We start from the raw sequence: 20,355 nt of genomic DNA, 5'->3' as shown, positions 1-20,355 counted from the left end.
TAGCTAGAGAGGTATAGATAGATGGAATGACATAAATGGATAGATATAAATAAAGAGAAGGGTAGATAGATTCTAGAAATGAATATGTACATAAAAGAATAGATATGTGGGGAAGATAGATAAGAACAATAGATTATAGATTTACATAGCAACAATTTGATGGAAATATTGAGAGATATACATCAACTAAATAGATGCATAAATAGAAAGATAAATGGGGAGACAGAAGATAGACTGATTAACGGATGGATAGACAGATAGATGGATAGACAGATAGATAGATAGATGGATGGATAGAGACAACTAGGTGGTGCAGCGTATAGAGTGTCAAGTTTGGAGTCAGGAAAAACTGAGTTCAAATTCAGATTTAGACACTTCATAGCTGTGTGACCCTGGATAAGTCAATTAACTGTCTTTGCCTCAGTTTCCTCATCTATAAAATGATCTGGAGAAGGACATGGCAAACCTACCACTCCAATATTGTGGGCCAAGAAAAATCCAAATGGGGTCACAAAGAGTCAGATACAACCAAAATGACTGACCAACAACAACAAAAAGATAGATAGATAGATAGATAGATAGATAGATAGATAGATAGATAGATAGATAGAGGATAAACAGATAGGTCACCCATTGCTTGCTATGTGCCAGGTCCTGCATTGAGTAGTGGGTGGGAGGAAGAAGAAATAGAAGAGTTTACATTCAAATGAGGGGAACAATAAATAAAGGAGCACTAAAAACGAGATGTTGTATGCAGTATTCAGAAATTTTAAAGCATTATAACAACTTTATAGTTCTTGTTTGAATTTTAAGTTTGGATTCTCTTGAAAATAGCAAGATCGACAAACAGCGCAGTCTTTTGGAGCTAAGACTGGGATGGGAGGGTGCGAATCTCACCCCCAGGATGTCCTGGATGGGTGGCCATGAGCTCAGCCTCTCCTGGGCCTGATGTCTTCCTCCTCACAATGGAAATAATCAGAGCAACTTCCTTGGATGTTCTGAGGAGCCCATGGGATCTCCAATGCTTATAAAATTGGAAGTGTTCATGATTATTCTACATGTTGGCTACCGGTGTTGGTCTCATTGTCATTCAGCAAAAGTTACCATGAGTACTGCTGTTATTAGCAAAGTTTTACCCTGCTGGCCTCTACCTGGCAGAGCTCAGCCAGTGTAAGTTGAACTATGTCCAAAGTGGTTGAGAAGCTAATTCAAAGGGAGCCCTGGCGCTCTTGATTTTGGCAGGCCCCTTCCTCTCCCCTCCTTTTTATGCTGAAGAAATGCTTTGAGGCCTGGACCCCACAGAAGCAGGGGCCTCTTCTTCCTGATATACCAGTTAAAAGGAAACAGAGCTCAGCAGCGCTGTCTTTTAAAATAGGCTCCATTCCTCTGAATTCAGGTTTAAGGGCATCTGGGGACAGCTTAGAATTCTTGCTGAAATGGCGATTGCGCTCAGCATGTAGAGCCAGCGTTACAAGCACTGCAGCCCCCTTCTTTCTCTGATCTGCTTTTACCTGGGGATCAAGAGCTGTTGACATCTCCCCCAGCAAGCAACTGCCTGGGAGCTCCTGGCCTCTGGATCTTAAAATGACTTTGAAATGTGGGGCAAGAGAATGGAGGGGGGTGAAAGGAGGAGAGAGAGAGAGAGAGAGAGAGAGAGAGAGAGAGAGAGAGAGAGAGAGAGAGAGAGAGAGAGATTGTGTGTGTGTGTTCTGCATGATGAGGATTCTTTAAAGATTCCCCAAAGGGGGCATATGTACACAGACGTATATCTATGTATATATACATAAGGGTGAGATTCTTTACAGATGATGAAGAAATTGAAACACCTCTTTCTCCCCATTTGTTTTCCTTCTGCATCACCTTTACAAATGCAGGAGAATAAACCCACTCCCTTGAGGAGACTCCCATCCCTCCCGGAGATGGGAAGAGATCCTCTGGAGGGCCCAGTAGACAGAGAATGAGCTGCCATATGCCACTCATCGGAGATGTCACAAATCAGCTGCCTGCTGCTTCCACCCTGCACCTTTCTGGACCCCAGCATGGCAGCCATGCCTGGAAAGTGGGAGCTCTCTCTGGCTCCCCTCTCTCCATTTCTATGGCAACAGAGAGGCCTCTTGAGCTCCAAGTCTGCTTCCCTAGAGAGGCTTACAAAACTGAGCCTTGGATGTGACCCCCTGAACCTGGTTAAGAGGGGGGCAGCTGTGCTGGGGCAGATAGAAGAACTGGAAGGCAAAGGAGCTGCCATCCAAAGCCAGATCTTCTGCCTCTTTCCCGTACACCTTAAGCAAGTGATTTCAGCTCTAACCTCTGCTTTTCATTTACAAAGTGAAGGGATGGGACTAAGTAGCCTTTTGTATCTCTGCTGTATACATTTTTTTTTTGATACTTGGCTCTTGCTTTGGAATTTAAGCTCCTTCCCAAAAGGACTGGTTACTTCTTTGAAGCCCCAGCACCTGTAGACACTTAATCAAAACTTGTCCATGGTTTAATTCCAGGTCTCTTCCCTGTTTCAGTCTCTGACCCCCTGATTCAAGTACCAGGCCCACCATGTATGGTCTATGTGAGTTTGGGTAACCTTGTATCAGCTCTCAGTCTAGGATCCAGGCAATGGATGGATGGGAAGGAGCTGGAAAAATCAAGTTCCTTCTGCATAAGCCCATCCCTACATAAGATCAACCTTCCTGGAGCGTTGTGCCAGAGCTGAGAGACCCCAGAGGACAGATAAAGAAGCAGATGCCCACAAGCACATGAGTAGTAATGATTAACTTAGGGATTTGAACCCAAGCCCTCTGGTTCCAGGGTTTTTCCCACACCCCTGCCCTGCTTTTTAATCTGGATGCCTCCTAGTTTCCAATTCTATTCTGTGACCTTTAGGTGACTTCGGTCACAGGGGGCAGCTGGGATTGACAGTTTCCATTTTGGGACTCCAACTATCCCCAACTATTGTCAATGTAGCCCCTGAGATGAGAGTTGAGACACACACAAAGCAGAGGCATTAGGTGGGTGTAGATGCCTGTGCTAAGAAGGGAAAGATTCAAAGGGATCGCCAGGCACAAATCTCCACCTTCTTACCTCCAGGGAGTCATCAGCATTCACCATCCAGCAGTCTGTCCAGGTGGCTACAATCAAAAACCCAGCAGAGAAAAATGCCAAGCAACATGCAGTGTACTGGAGAAGGTTCCGCATCCTGCCTGGTGAACTATCAGTCACTCAGTCCAGCAGGGGAACATGAGTGAAACCTCTCAGGATGCTTCTCAAAGTGGCCTCATTCAGCCAGTGCCTAGCTGGAGAAGTCAGGGTTTTCTATTTCCCATCACAACCTTTGGGAACAGCTTTCGAATCACAGCCAGAAAAAATCTCATACCCTCCATGATCAAGTGGGTCAGAAAGGTCATTATCCTGAACAACCACGAGCCAATCAGGAGGAGGAAGGCCAAGTCAAGAGCCAGTTAGGGCTTGGGCAAGATTCAGGCTGGACCTTTGGTGGCATCAAATGCCTAGGCTGAAGGTTAAGGCTGATGGTTCCTGGCCTCTCACCGTTCTTGCTCCAGTTCCAGAAAGAAGAAGGAAAGGAAGAAGTCTATGCCCAGCCTGGAAAGTGTAAGTTGATCTCTCCCAAGCCTCGGGGAAAAGGAGCTGTTACCCTCCCCTGCTGGATGAGGGCGACACACTTGACTGGGCACAATTTTATTATTAGGACTCTTTTAATATTCACTCCGTACTTAAGACATCCAGGTCTCTGATGAAATAGCACCAAACAAACCTTTGCCCAGACGAGTTTGCATTCCAAGTGGGTGGGCAGGCCAGCTAGCAGGTCCTGGCTCCCAGGAGAGGAAGGGGTTGGGCTGGATGCTCAAGAAGAAGAGGAGGAATTTAAGGGGGTATTGGGCAAAAGGGAGGGGGGAATGGAATCTGAGAGCTATTCCCCAGAGAAAAAGGAATCAGAATAATACCTAGTGTTTATGTAACATTTTAATATTTGCCAGAGGTTTTATATATGCATAGTCTCCACTTTGCTCTTCATAATAATAATTTGAGACAGATAGTATTTTAGCCTCACATTTCAGATGAGGAACCTGAACATAAGTGACTTGGCCAAGGTTACACAGCTAGTAGGTATCTGGGGTAAGATTTGAACTCAGGTCTTCCAAATTCCAGGTCCTACACTTTTTGCAAAGAGTCTAGCAAAGTGAGGAAAATAAGAGTGGGTTGTTTGCAGAAACAATAAGACACATTTTTACAGATTTGCAAAGCACTTCCTTCTCACACCCTGGGGAAGGGCATATTGAATGTTTCCGTGTCCTCAGTTTACAGATCAGGAAACCTGAGTTTAGAGAGCCCGAGTAATCTGTCCAAGGCCACTGAACTAAAAGGGCAAAAGGAGGAGTTCAAGTCACCTAGCATTTATTAAGCACTTAGTGTGTGCCAGGCGCCATTCTAAGCACGGGGGCTGCAAAGAAAGACAAAAGACATTTCCTGTTCGCCATGAGCCCCCAGCCTAACGGGAGAGACAGCCATGGATAGACCAAACAGGTGCAGGATATGGCAGGCTATCCTAGAGGTAATGAGCAGAGGGGAAGAAGCACAGTGAGCCAGATCAGGAAAGGTTTCCTGGAGCCAAGAAGCCAGGCATGATGGAAGGTGGAGATGAGGTGGGGACAGTATTTAAGGCATGGGGGCAGTCAGTGAAAATGCCTGGTCCAAGGACCAGTGAGGAGGCTGGAAAAGAGGCACCTGCTTAGCTCTTCCACCACTTAGCTCACTGGCTTCCTCCAAATCTCAGATCAAATCCTGCTTCCTGCAAGAGACCCTTCTCAGGCCAGCTGTCTCCTGGGTGTGAGGCCTCTAAGATGGCCTTCTAACCACCTCACACCTCAGAGCCACTTTGTGTCTACCTGTCTGTTTATATGAGGACTCCCCCATGGAAATGGGAGCTCCTTGAAAACAACGTCTGGTTGCTGCTTTCTTGGTTTTCTATCATGTTTTAGTGCTGACCACAATGACTGGCACATAACCATCTAATAAATGCTTTTTCATTATTCATTCATTTATTCATTCTATCCGCCAACCCACTAGACATTCATTCTTTATGCTGCTCCATGCTAATCACAATACACCCTAGTCTGGCTGTTTTCTCCAGCTCTCCTCCGTGCTAGGAATGTTCTCTGTCTTCATGTCCTGGCCTCTCTGGCATCCTTCAAATCTCATCTCAAAGTCTCATCTTCTTTGAGAAGTCTTTCCCATCCTTAATCTCAGTGCTTTCCCTCTGAAATTATCTCTAATGTGTCCTGCATAGACCTTGTTTTCATGGCAAAGATACTGGAATGATTTGCCTTTTCCTCCTCTGGGCTACTGCACAGATGAGAAACTGAGGCAAACAAGGCAAAGGACTTGCCCAGGGTTACACAGCTGGGAAGTGCCTGAATATAGATTTGAACTCAGGTCTTCCTGACTGCAGACCCAGTATTCTATCCACTGCTCCACCCAGCTGCCCTAACATTTAGGAAGCACTGATGAAAGGTTTGTTGGTTTGACTCGCTAGAAAGGGGACGTGACCAAATCTCAGCCTGCTGCTTGTCAGCTTGTATGCAAGACCTTTTTGAGTCTGTTTCAACCTATGTAAAAGAACTTCTATGGTAATTGAAACTCTAAAGCTATGATCCTATGATCCTCTCCCTCGAGCACCTTACACCCCTAGGTCAGAGGGGACACAAAGTTAGGGAGAGAGATTCCAGAGAAAGAATAAGAAATGCCCAGTGCCTATGAAGACAGCATGTATCTTATCCAGTTCAAAAGTGTTTCTGGGGGAGGAGAGAGCAGATTGACAGAGTGGGAGAATAGAGCTTCAATAGCCAAGGAAAGAGAAACAGAAACAAACCATCTTACTCGAGTGGTCAGAAGGCACGAGGTTCTTGAGCAGGCTCCTGGTTCTTGGAACAAAGAAAATCAGTGTGTGTAACGTGAGGTGGACAATCCCCCCACATGACAGAGGCTGAGGAGCTTACTTCCAGAAGGTCATGGCACTGAATCAAAGCTTGTCTGCTAACCCTGTGATAAAGAGGCAGACTTCCTAGGTCGTGTGAAAAGGCACTGACCAGCAAACCCAGTGTCTCTCTCTTGATTCTAAATCTTTCCCATCTGGTTCAATTCTGGCCACAGAGACAATGAATATGGCACAGAATGAGGCTCTGGCCCTCCAGTCCCATTCCAGGCTGCTGTGTGTCTCTTTTTCTTTGCTCTCTCCTACTATTAGGTGAAGAAATATTGGAGAAATATATGACCTTGTGAACTTCAACAGGCCAAAATTGTGAGCTGCCAGAGATCTTGGAGGCTGTGGGATCCATAAATGTGAGTGTGAGGACCACAGTCCTAGCGACCTGCCTCCTGGGTCAGCTCAGCAGGAGCAGAAGTTCAGACTCATCCATTTTTCAGCCATGACTCATTTGGAATGAATTTGATTGGGTAAGTGCCTTGTAGAAATTATATTAAATATCACCAAGTTCTCCCCAGGTACCCAGATATTGTAGGGAGAGGGTGCCCCCATGTGTTGGGGGAGAACGTTTATACTTCTGTTCTTTTAATATCCTCAAATAAATATCCCTTTGTAAATGCCAATTCATGCTAATTGGCTGAATGGAACTGAGACCTTAATCACTGATGGCTGGCGGGGGGCAGGATATACCAGAATGAGGGCTCAAACCTACAACATTAGAGATAGACAATCCAACTTCACACCTTGGTGTCGGCAGCCTCCCTCTGGGAGTGAATACAGAGCTATGACAATAATGATGGGATAAGACAATCTCACGGTTGGACAAGCCCTCAAACCTCATCCAGCTCATTTCCCCATGAGGAGAAGTACCTCCTCAGCAGCATCCCTGACAAGCCCTGTTTAAAGAATGAAGGCTCCCAAGGTGGCATATGCCACTCGTAGGAGCTTCCAAAGATTAGATCCTTTTCTTCAGGCCAAGCCAAAATCGGTCCCTCAGCAATTTTGTCACTTTAATTCTGTCCTGCAGAACAAAGAAAAACAAGTATAAGTTTGCTTCCAAGTGACAAACTGTCCAATACTTGAAAAGCCCTGGAAAGATCACATAAGCCTTCTCCTCCAAGCCAACACAGTCTCTTCCCCAAACAATTCCTCCTGCGCTATATCCAAGTCTCTGCCTGAGACCTCCAGCCAGGGGGAACTGGAGCAGCCTGCTTGGAGCCTGGACAGCTCTGATCATCAGCAAGTATTTGCTGGCATCCAGCAAAATGAGCATGTTCTGGTCCCTAGAGCTAAACAGAACAAAGTCAATTCCCCTCCTACATGACACTTTTCATCTACTTGGAGGCAGTGATCACGAAGTCAGCCCCACCCAAGGGCTTCCCTGCCCTGCCCCAAGTCTATACCTGCTCAGTTCCTGCAGGTGGCTATCCCCCATGACGCCCCATCTCATGCCAGCTCTCTGGGGACTTTGTCTGTTCTTTGTATCCATTCTTCTGCTATCATCCCAAAACAGAAAGGGGGCATCTAGAGGGCAGAGATATATCAGGTTATCATCCTACACCATTCCCAAGTCCACATCTTTGAGGTGGTTGCCACAGCCAGTAATGGTGATCATGTTTTTAGTGGCCAGGGCTATAGGAGTCAGAAAGTGTGTTACCGTGTCAAGGTGACGATGACCATGTCATTTTCATTCCATTGAACATCCAGTTTCAGCAAGAGGCTGGCAGCCAGCTTGGTAGAGACCATCCACTGTTCTGGGTAACACGAGAAATTCCTCCAAGTCACTACCAACACTGACCTCAAGCCATTGTGGCCTGTACCCACTAAACCAATATTTTCGAAAATTGCTCATGTTTCCTGCTCATTGGGACACCAGGGAGGCCTTCTCAGTCTGTTGCCACAATCCTTGTGTGGTTTCTCTGCACGAAGGGAGGGCCAAGCTGGCAGGCCGGTCATCATCACCTGGGCCTGCAGGTGGCAGCAGCTCTGCATCATGCACTCACTAACAGCTGTTTAAAAACAGGATTTCAGGTCAGCAATCATTACGTTTTGTCAATAGATAAACAATAAGCACCTACTATGTGCCAGGAACGGTGCTAAGCGCCAGGAGTACAAAGTAAAAGACACTCCCTGTGCATGCACACACTCACACACACTCACACACACACACTCACACACACACACACAAACTCACATACACACACTCACTCACATATGCACACACACTCACATACACACACACACATACATATGCACACACACTCACACACATTCACACTCACATACGCACACACACATATAAATACACACACACACATACACTCAAATACACACTCACACACATATACACACAATCACACACATACACACACTCAAATACACACACTCACATACACATACACTCACACACACATACTCACACACACTCACTCTCACATACACACACTCACTCACATATGCACACACACACACTCACATATGCACACACACACTCACATACCCACACATACTCACATATGCACACACTCACACTCATACGCACACACACATATACTCACATACACATACTCACACACACATACTCACATATGCACACACACTCACATACACACACTCATATACACACATGCACACACACATGCACACACACACACACGGGATGATCCATGGAGGGAAGACACTAGAACTCCAAGACATTGGCAAAGGCTTCCTTCACAAGCTGGGATCTAAGCTGGGACTTAAAGGAGGCCAGGGAAGGCAGGAGGCAGAGATGAGGAGGAAGGGCAGAAGGAAGGGGAAGGAAGGGGAAAAAACAAGGATTCACTAAGCTCCTACTATAAGACAGTACATAGTGCTAAGTGCTTTACCTCATTTGATCCTCACAACAGCCTGGGAGGTGGGTGCTGTTCTTATCCCCATTTTACATTGAGGAAACTGAGGCCAACAGAGGTTAAGGGACTTGCCCAGAATCACACAGATAGTCAGTGGCTGAGATCAAATTTGAACTCTGGGCTTCCTGACTCGTTCCCAGTGCTCTATCCAATGTGGTCCCAGTTTCAGATTTGGGGGAACTACAGATTTCCCTACTCACAGTGCTTTCTATCTGTTTTGTATAGAGCGAGGAAAGTATGGGAGAGAAGAGGTATTGGACTCCCTACCAAACTCAAAGTCTACAGAACCATTGGGCTGGCCTCATTGTTGTATGCCTGTGAAACCTTCACAGCCTACCAGCGCCATGCCACAGAACTGAATCGCTTCCACTTGAATTGTCTTAGAAAGATTCTGAGCATCACCTGGCAGGATGAGGTACCAGTCAGTGAGGTCCTTTCTCAAACAAAACTGCCAAGCACTCAAACTCTGCTGCAGACAGCGCAACTCTGAAGGGCTGGCCACGTTGTTTGAATGTACAAGGTACACTTGCTAAAAAGACTGTTTTGTGGAAAACTCACACAGGGCAGGCGCTCACATGGTAGTCAGAAGAAGCGATACAAGGACACTCTCAAGGTCTCTCTTAAGAACTTTGACATTGATTGTGAGACATGGGAGACAATGGCACGGGATGCTCAGCATGGTGTGCCCACATCAGAGAAGGTTCTGTGTTCCATGAGCAAAGCAGAAATGAAACGGATCAAAGGAAATGCAGGATGCTCAAATTTAGAGACTCCACCCCAAATGTTCACATGAACTATATGTGCCTGTACTGGTCTCACGAGTCACAGTTGCACACACTGTACCTTGACTCTAACACAGTGATGCCATTTTGGTCCTCTTTGAGAACAAAGGATAACAACCATAGAGTACTTACTAACAATTTTTTACATTACTATGTCTTTTGCCTTTCTTTGTGTAGGGACTGGAGCTTCAAGAACACTTGATAAGAGTTTCTTAACTTATGTAATATGTTCTTACCAATCTCATAAAACATCCCTTCCAGAATCCAGGCAGATGCTGGCATGTGGCCTCTTCCCTATAGGCAGTAGTGGTACCACCCAAGTGGATTCCATTTGTCATCAGCCCTGAGAAGAAGAACTCATTGCCCTTCCATTAGTCCTGGTCAGGTGCCTTCCTGCACGTTCACCTGACTCACCTCTTTCTGACTCAGTGATACCCATATGAGGGTGTGACAGGGGGAGTGGGCAATAAGCAGGACTTAATGCAATGGGGTTAACTGTCCCCATTGCCTCCATACCTTGGCATAGTGCAAAGAGCAGTCTCCTGGGTGTGAGCAGTACCTGGTTTCAAGGCCTGGTCCTGTCACTGTGTGACCCCTTGATTTCTGTGCCTCAGTTTCCTCAGCTCTAAAAGGAAGTGGCTAGATCAGGTGACTTCTAAGGTGTGTTGACATGTGGCTATTGACAACCTCAGATTTCAAGGCTGCTCAGTTACTTTTCTGAGCAATCATCCACATTCCTCTCCTTGACCCTGCATCATTGTTGGGAATACAGTGTCATTGCCCACTGAATTCCCTGGGGAAAATATCTAGTAAGGAAAAATTCATGGCCTCCTACTTGAGGCAGTTATAGATCTTGGGACATTTTCCCTCAAATCAAGTTCGGATTTGCCCCTTGCCAGTGTCAGTCCCTGATCCTCCTGCTGATCGGGAAGGCCAAGGATAATGAATAAGTCCAGGCACTTTTCCATGACCTCAGCTTTCAAATACACAAGGATGATTGTCAGGCCCTAGTCTTCCCCCAAGTCTTTCCCTCTAAATATTGTGACATTTTCCCCTACTTTCTTGAACAATAGAAACTTGAGGTCTGTTACCATCCTGGGTGCTCTTCCTCCAAAACCCTCCAGCCTCGACAGACCTTTCTTCAAACACAGTGCCCAGAATCCCAAGCAATCCTGAAGACCTGATCTGACCAGGGCAGGGAACGGTCGAGCTATGCCCTCCTTCTTCTTCTGCTCGTCTTCACTCAGCTTCCAATAACATCAGCATTTTTGGGCTGCTGTAAGATACCTCTGACATGTATGCAGGCAATCAAAAATTAATAAGCATTTACCTAAGAACTCCCTATGGGCTAGACCCTATGCTTCTCATTAGGAATACAAAGATAGCCAATGAAGCAGTCCCACACTCAAAGCATTTATATTCTAACAGGGGAGACAAGGCTATACCTAAGTATACACAGGATAAATATAATGAAATCAACACAGATGGGTACTAAATAGGTAGACCCAAGGCAGTGTGGGAGGGAAGCCATTGGACTCATCAGGAAAAATTTCATGGAGAATGGCGATGAAGCTTTTGGTGCATCCCAGACCTTCTGGAAGAAAGTTGGGCGCTATCTGCAGAGAATTATCAAACTATGAATACATTTTAACTCAGTTATACAGCTACTGGGCTTGTAGCTAAAACAAGTCAAGGAAAGAAGAAAAGGATTTGGAGATATAAAAATACTTATAATAGCCTAATAGCCAACACTTAGAAATTGAGTTCTCTGAAGAGAGAATGACTGAATAAATTATGGTATATGAAAATAATGGAATGTTATTGAGTCATGAGACATGATGAAACAGACAGAATCAGAAGGAACTGGGACAATGTTAATGAACTCACGTGCTGTAAAAAAGTCCAGAGCTATTTGAATAATTCATACAATTGCCAACCACATTCTAAAGAAAACCACCTTTGGAAGACTGAAGGATCCGACCCATGCAGAGAGAACGCACAAGTTCAAAAGAATGACGATCAAACATTGCATTCACCTTGGGCCAAAGAGGTGAGGAATTGGAAGGAAATGCAGAAAGAGACAGAAAGGGACAGAAAAAGACTCTGCTTTGGGACTGAATGAGGGAACTGGTTTGGGTCATGCTGGGGGTGGCTGTTTGGGGTTTGTTTTTCCCAGACTATGTGCTAAGAACTCTATTTTTGGTTAGGTGGGGGGCTATTATTATTATTAATTACTAGCATTATTATCTCAAGTACAGATGAGATAGGGGTAGGGAAGGATTAGCACACACACACACGCACACACACACATGCACAAAAGCCTTTAAAAAAGTGCTGCTCCATGAGCTGAGGCTTTATATAAGATAGGGACTCTATGAGGTGGAGGCAGGGAGGGAGGCTAGAAAGATGGTAGGTAATACCTTCAACAGAAATGGGAAAGATCAGAAGAGAGGAGAAATTGGTGGCAAAGATAACCAGTTCTGTTGTGGGCATATGGAGTTTGACATGTCTCTGGAACATCCAGCTGAAAATGCCCATTGGGCAGTTAGTTGGTGATATAGGACTGAAAGTTCAAGGGATAGATCAGTGCTGGTGGCAGAGAACTGTGCATCATCTGCATAAAGATAACAATGAAACCCAGGAGAGCTTATGAGATCATTAGGAGAGAGTTCAGAACAAGAAGAGGGCCTCCCACAGAGCCCTGGGAAACACTCATAATTTGGGGGCTGGGTAGGAATGGTAAACCAAGAAAGGAATTAGAGGAATAGCCAGCCAGATGAGAGGAGAACCAAGACAGCAGAGTGCTATGGCACCCAAAGGAGAGGAGATTATCCAGAAGGAGAGGGGAACAACATGAAAAGTGAAGATATATCAAGTAGATTGAGGACCAAGACAGGTAGATAGGAGGGAAGGCTGCTTGGCACCATTGAGAGCTGAATGGATGTAACCACAAAGGACTGTCTTTCAAAGCTGGGCTATGTCACTGACTGCCTAGGGGACCTGGAGCAAGGGATTTCATCTCTCTGGGCTTCAGTTTCCTCATCTGGAAAATGAGGGGGTGGGACTAGATGACCTGGAAGGCTCCAAATCCATGATCGTATGAGTCAGATGTAAGGAGGTCGTTGGTTGTCTTGGAGAAAATAGTTTCAGTCAAGCAGTAGCATAAAAACTAGTATCTGTCTGTGAAAAAAAATGAAAATTACTTAAGGAAAAAGCTGACAAATAAACTTTATACAACATACATATGTATAGGGGCGGAAGAGGGAAGGAGAGAGAGCAGAAAGATGAAGGGAAGGGAAGGGGAGGGGAGGGGAAGGGAGGGGAGGGGAGGGGCGGGGAAGGGAAGGGAAATCCCAAGGTCAGCTCCTATTTCTATATACAGACCTTTGGATGAGGAAGACCAGGTGGAACCCTATTGTTGGGATAGGCAGATGGAAAGCTGTAGGGGATCCCCACCTTCTCTGATCCACTCACCAGGTGCTTTTTCTGTTCAGAACAGAGGGGTGGCTGGGCTTGAGTTTGAATCATTTTATTTTTGCTCAGTGTTGCTCCATTTTCTGTTTGTGGAAGAACTCTGTGCAGTTTCACCAGAAGGCCTAAGATCTCAGTGGACTTTCTGACCATAAGCTAGAACATTGTTGAACTGAAAGCCCCCAGAGAAAACAGAGCAGGTTAGTTTAATTAAAGCAAACACACAAACGATTCAACCCATAGAATAGTTCAGAAGAAAGGCAGTTAACAGGACATAAAGTGAAAAAGAAAACACACATATGAAACAAGGTCATTTGATAAGGAAATCACACATACATGCTCACAGTCACATACATACAGATACACCGACATTTACATAGATAACACACACACACAATCTCAGTGTTAGAACAACATATCCTCATCTCTTAGATGATGAGCATGAGTGGTACCATTTGATTCCCTGGGGAAACCTGGGAAGGTCAAGTGTCATGGCACCATCACCCACTTAAGCCCCTCTCTGGCTCATACCTCCAGGAGGACCCAAAGTCACTGAAGGCCAGCACCAGTGAGTCCCTCACCTGAAACCATTTCCTGAATGTAAAAACCCTGCGGGGTCCCAGCTCAACAAAGACCTGACCAGCAGAAAGGCAAGATTTTCATGATACAATTGAATTAGCAGGGTCATATAATGACAATAATGATGCAGTGCCTACTACGTGCCTGCTACCACACTCAGTGTTTTACACATATCTCACTTCACCCCAACAGCAATCCTAGGAAGTAGGTTTCTATTTTATGAATGAAGAAATGGACATAAGGCAAAGACTTGCCCAGGGTCACACAGCTAGTAAGTATCTGAAGATGAATTTGAACTCAGATCTATCCTGACTGTGGTTCTGTCTATTGTATGACCACTTGTCTCCCATCTGTTAGAGCCACGCTGGGAGAACAGCACTGGCTTTTGGAGATTTCTGGTTAAAATTCCAGGAAAACTTATGGCATGTGAGACAGAAACAAGTTTTGTACGTACACAAATACATATATACACAAGGACCCTACCTTCACTAATGAGGAAGACAAATGGGACCATCAAATGGGTACATTTTGTTTAGTTTTACAAGCACAAGAGGTGAGGGATTGTGGTGTGAAACACTGCAAACACTAGCATGCTGTAACTCAGTAGCATAGTGGAAAGAGTACCAGTCTTGGAGTCAGGGAGATGTGAGTTCAAATCCTTTCTTACACACTTGTAAGCTGGGAAACTATGGACAAATAACTTTTAATTTCTGTGAGTCTGTTTCCTTAACCCTAAAATGGGCATACTAACAGCACCAACTCCTGCCCTGAGGGGCTGTGAGATAATACATGTCAAGCACTTCGCAAACCTTGATCTGCCCCCTGCATGCATACTGGCCTGCCCTTGTCATCATCATCGTCATCATGTTGAACTGTTGTTTGGTTTTACTGACTTGATTTTGTTTTTCTCCCTTTAAAATTCTTTGTTACATGGGATGACTTTCTGGGGAGGGGAGGAAAAGGAATTTTTTGAAAGTAAAAAAAATTGCTCACACATACAAAAACACATGTGTATGTACATATGTATGTATGTGTATAATTAATTTTATAAGCAAAAAAAATTCTTTTACTTGTTACATTTGCTTGAGCAATATTGAAAGTTTCCTGCTATGTTGCCTTCTACTCTCTCTCTCTCTCTCTCTCTCTCCTCTCCCTGTCTCTAGGTCCTTTTCTGTCTCTGTGTGTCTCTCTCCCTGTTTCCATCTTGATCTCTCTATCTCCTTCTCTGTCTCTCTGTGTCTCTCTGTCTCTGTCTTTCTGTCTCTGTCTCTATCTCTCTCTCACTCTGTCTCTCTCTCTCTCTCTTGTCCTTCTATATACCTTTGTCATTTGGTGGTTTTGTTACTTTCTCTTTCTCCCTGTCTCTCTCCGTCTTTCACCACTTCCTCCCCAGCCACTCCCCCACTGACACATCCCTTGTTTTACCAGGTTTTTAGCTCCTCTACACATATAAACAGAGCCTCAAAGAATGCCCAGATCCCTACCCGACCCCAGGCAGACTCATTGGTCCCAGGATGTGTTGAGGAGGCAAATCTGAATTCAGTGTCCTCTGAGATCTCTTCTAACTCTAAGACAGTTTGTAATCAATGATCTTGAAGATGTCCAAACCTGTCTTTTCTCTCATTCTAAATTTTGTGTGAGGTAAGTTAGCCTCCCACAGAAAGTATAGGGCCCTAGGATTATTCACTCGGCCACACCCTGGGAGTGACTTTTGCTCTAGAAGGAAACACTCAAGAGTTTTCTTACCTGAGGCAGAAAAGATGTGTCCATTTAATTAAAATTCAATTTCAAGTTTTACTGTGTTTTATTAAAAATTTTATTAGGCACAATATTAAACATCAATACAAACAAGGAAACTTGCTTGGCAACTATTTAAAATTAAATTAATTTTCAACCCGTAATGTCCCACAATGCCTTTTTCTATCTTTTCCACTCAGACTCGGTTAGGATTCTTCGTTCATTTCTTTTAATTCATCATCCTTCATGTGACGGTAACTCACAAGGAAGCCATCCTTCTCATTTATTCCCCTTTCATCTGGCTTTCACCTGTTGTGCGCCTTCACTATCTCTGTAATCGAATGAGTGAGCTTAGCACAGTGCTTGGCACATAGTAGTGCTTACTAAACGTCTATTGCCTTCCCCCCCATGAAGTAGCTCTGTAATCCTTATCCTATATTTTATTTAATCAAGATTTTTCCATATTTCTTGTATTCTACACATGATTGAACAGAATTCCGTTATAATATTCTATTGCATGCAGGGACCACAACTCACTTAGTTTTCAATGCATTTTTGTTTATTTTTCTGGCACAATTTCAGGTCAGATTCCAACAATGGAATTGTTGGAGTAGGAATATGAACATTTTTGTAATTGTTAAATGTACATCAGATCTTGCTCCAATGGTGTAATTTTTTCTTCTACATCTGTATCATTTGAAAACCCTTCCTTTCATTTTATTTGGTGATTAAGAGAATTTGGTACAGTGACATCATTTGAGGATCAGCCTTGACTGGGTCTAGTCTGGCGTTTCAGTGGGAGACCAGACTTGAATGAGACAACTGAAAAAAACTACTGACTACTGAAAAAAGGAGGAAAACTGAACCGGACCATCGATGGAGAGATTATCTGATGAGGATCCAGTGCTAGGTCAGTCAGACCCAGAGCTATCCTCAATGCCATACGTCAAAGCATCAGCTCAGAAGGGCATATTGACTCACACAATTGCAAATGGGATATGCCAAGTCCGAAGGGCACTGGCTCCTCATTGGTTGGCTTTTCATACTCTTAAAGATAGAAAAGGGGAGTTAACAACTTGGACCTTAGCCTCATGGACCAATCAAGTCTCCTGGATGGTGTGTATTTCTTTTAAGGGGAAAATGAGCCCAGCCTATATGGAAGGAACTTCTCATGCCTATTATACCTATTTTAAAAGTCTTTCTTAACTTTTATTAATCAGCATTTATTTGTTTGTTTTTCCTGGGCAGTTGTGGCCACAGCTCAGTCTGTGGCTGTGATGTTTCTCCTGCTTCAGTTTTCTGTGTTGTCCAAGTTCTCTGGTACATTTTATGGTAAAAATTCTAGTATCTGCTAGTTGATATGGAATAATAAACTTCTAATATATCATCCGAGCCACTTGGTTGGTATTTCTGGGTGTCCAGTGTTTTTTTTATCCTGATACGACCTGTGGCACAGTGTTCATCACTGCATTGCACGATTTGGGTTTTTGGCCACTTGTTCTTAATCCAACTTTTCATGACTCCATTTGGGATGGTCTTGGCACTGACACTGGAGTGCTTTGCCATTTCCTTCTCAAATTTATTTTACAGATGATGAAGTGAGACAAGCAGAGTTAAATGGCTTCCCCAGGGTCACACAGGTAATAAGTGCGTGAGGCTAGATTTGAACTCAGGAAGTTAAGTCTACTTGACTTCAAGCCAGGAACTCTGTACAGTATGGCACCCCCTAGCTGTCCCACATTGCATGCTCTGCAGCAATACATAAGCCAGGGCCCCTAGGGATAGTTTTTCTGTAATATCTAGTAGGGATTCCCTATACTTAAATAACTATTTTTTTAAAATCTCCATTTATATAAACAGATCTGAATGACCCACCCATTTATTTGATGCTTATGTATTGATACATTGTGTGTTCATCCTTCATTACCAAAAAAGACCACGCCATCAGAGAAATGATGACATGACTTGCACTTTACTTTGTTTTGAGTGAGGGAGGGCTGTGCAGGTCACCAGCCTCACTTCTCCTCCAGAGCCGTCTGAATTCAGTGACCTGATATTCCTCAGAATGACTGGAGATGACCCAAGATGCACTGGCAGACCTTGGGCCTTTTAGGCCAAGATCTTTGCAGGTACTCACTTAGAGTGAGGCAACATAAAACCCACACCACCATCTCTCTTCAGTCAGAAGGGAGTCATTTTTCACTCTCTTAGAACACATAAACCTTTCTACTTTGAACTAGACTTTTCAAAGATAGTTTGGATAACGGTTACATGTATTTCAATACAATGGTTCCCTATTTGCCAAGGACTATGTTAAGTGCTAGGGCTTCCAGAAAGGCAAAAGACAGTACCTACCATCAAGGACTGTATGTTCTAATGGGAGAAGACAACACATAAAAAAGAAGCTGAAAATGTAAAAGGGGAAGGAGACAAGTAGGGTACCCAGAGCAGAGGCACGGTGAAGTTCAATGATGTGGCGGCTACCCTGAAGCTTTTCCTTAAATAGAGGATCTGAGAGGAACTCCCAGCTGTACAGACTTCATGCTCTATCCTCTGGTGTTAACTGTTCTAAATATATGCTTTCTGATAAGCTTTAACTTCAAGATGCCAGTCATCTCTTAAAATACTTAGCTTTCACTAGAATAAACTCATACTTGATATGCAAAGACCATAGTATGCATGCATATCTATATTAATTCCATTTGGCTTTTGGATTAAAGTTCAAAGCCTTTAATCACTCTTCGTCCTCCCTCAGAGTTCATTAAGAATTTATACCTATTGAGTCCAAATGGCATTCTCATATCATGGAATAAAGGTTCCACTCAATGGAGTAGCTGCTCAATGTCCTTCTTAGAGGAGTTATCAAACTTGATCCCACTCAGGCATAGGACATGATTAATACAATACTTTGGCACAACACCCTCAGATTTCAAAGCCATACTTCATTTTCTTTATTAGTGATAATAATAGGTTCAAAACTAGGGAGAATCATAGTGAGATTAGCTTTTATATCAGGAAGAACCCATGTTTTCTATCACTTGCATTTTACATTATGATGCTGGGGTATGTCTGAAGTAAAAAGCCAGAGAGTAGAAAAAGAATTATACTTGGATCCATTTTATATGTTTGCAGCACAGGACTAGGTCATGAGTGTGGAACTGAGTCAAAGGCTCTGCCATAACCAGTCAACAGAGTTTTAAGTTTTAAGTATTTTGTAGCAAGTGCCTTGTTCAATCATCCCTTAACTGATAGAGTTTTTCTCTAGAACCTGAGGATTTCTGGCAAGCTCTTTCTGCTCTTTAGCTAATATATCATTCTCTTGCGAATGTTGGAGCAAAGATACAAGTTACAAATGCTCTGTATAAAGGACATCATAAAGTAATTGGTTTATCTTTGAAGAGGGTCATTGTTGTTCACATCTTTGATGATAAATATGATACCTTTCAGTAAGAAAAGTGTCATCAGGCCTAAGTCAGAGAGGAAAGCGCTACTGGTAAGTGATATGCCAGCGGGAAGCAATTGAGTCAAAATTTATGAATTTCATATGGAATTACCACTGTTCAGTGCTGTCAATGAAGTCAAGTCAAATCAAGTCAACATGCATTTATTAAATGCCTACTATAATGCACCATTCTCTACAGTAAGTGCTGAGTATGCAAAGAAAAGGAAGGAAGGAAGGAAGGAAGGAAGGAAGGAAGGAAGGAAGGAAGGAAGGAAGGAAGGAAGGAAGGAAAGAAGGAAGGGAGGGAGGGAGGGAGGGAGGGAGGGAGGAAGGGAGGAAGGAAGGAAGGAAGGAAGGAAGGAAGGAAGGAAGGAAGGAAGGAAGGAAGGAAGGAAGGGAGGGAGGGAGGGAGGAAGGAAGGAAAAGAAAAATTGCTTTTTCTAAGGAGCTCACAGCCTAAGAGAGATATTCTAATTTACCTAGAGATTCACTCTCTTCCCTTAAGAGGAGTGCCTTGTCATACATTATCCTAATGGGATCTAAGATTTTGTTTTATATTTCTAATTTGTGTTTCCATTACATCAGACTTTTTTCAATCATCACCTCAATGGTTGAACTTGTCCATCTCTTCCTGTTTTGTTGGGGGTTGGGAGTGGGGGAAATCTCCTCTAATTTTTTTTTTTACTTCTTCAAGTCTCTCTAGTATTGTTCTTGATTTGAGGAGGTGGGGGGAGTTGTTCATTTTGCTTCCTAATACTTTAACTCTTTGCATTGCTGTTGTGGGCTCAGTCTTAGCCATTTTGTTCTCACCTGTCTGGTGTACTTTTTCTCCCATCTCTGTGTTTCCTCTTGTTCCATCCTTCCTCCTGTGCGCCTTACAGTGACAATGAACCTAATATGTGTTTTTGTGAACATGTTCTAAAACACTTACAGTGTCATGGAGGGAGAATATGTTCATTCCCAAACATTTCAATTGTGAGTGTGCTGCTAAGGCGATTTACTACAGGCTCTTGGTGGGGGAACTATGGTGTTTACAATGTTCAAGAGACATAATTTCTGGCTAACTAGTTATCTGATTAATGCTAGCATTTTAATAAATGGTCAGTGCTGCTCCTGAACGTCAATGACAACCACGGCAGCAGACTCACGTCTTATTTGCCCTTGGAAGAGGGATGTTCCTGAGGGTGGCAATCAACTCCTATTGGTTAATAATTAATGAGACAATGAATATTACTGAGAGAAATGATCATGTCTTTCTTGTATTAATAGCTAATTACTGAATCAGAGCCAAAGATTTTGCTTTTTTTTCTTTTTCTACTTCCTCATCCAGAAATCAAACAATGTAGGAAATCTCTCTCAAAGACTTAACCAGAATAAAAATGAAGTCAAAAACAGTAACAGAAACTCTAACTTGAGGCTAATGGAGGAATTTCTGCTCATTTTGTTTACTCAGACAGGTCT

General features: G+C 43.7%; 1 protein-coding gene across 2 annotated transcripts in view; it reads right to left on the bottom strand.

Moving 5' to 3' along the window:
• CLDN16 (claudin 16) overlaps window positions 1–20,355 on the bottom strand; it is an 87,052-nt gene that overhangs the window by 28,143 nt on the left and 38,554 nt on the right. The window contains exons 2-5 of one of the 2 annotated variants that reach the window (XM_072618857.1): window positions 13,140–13,308; window positions 7,650–12,845; window positions 7,396–7,516; window positions 3,073–7,013 (exon numbers count right to left, since the gene is read on the bottom strand). In XM_072618857.1, coding sequence (XP_072474958.1) covers window positions 3,073–3,186 — 114 coding nt within the window. In that variant the 5' untranslated portion in view covers window positions 3,187–7,013; window positions 7,396–7,516; window positions 7,650–12,845; window positions 13,140–13,308. The other variant, XM_072618854.1, reaches the window with a different exon arrangement.

This window comes from Notamacropus eugenii, chromosome 6, assembly GCF_028372415.1.
Source record: "Notamacropus eugenii isolate mMacEug1 chromosome 6, mMacEug1.pri_v2, whole genome shotgun sequence".
Taxonomy (NCBI): domain Eukaryota; kingdom Metazoa; phylum Chordata; class Mammalia; order Diprotodontia; family Macropodidae; genus Notamacropus; species Notamacropus eugenii.
Note: the sequence above shows the minus strand (reverse complement) of the source record. Positions and strands in the feature narration are given on the sequence as shown.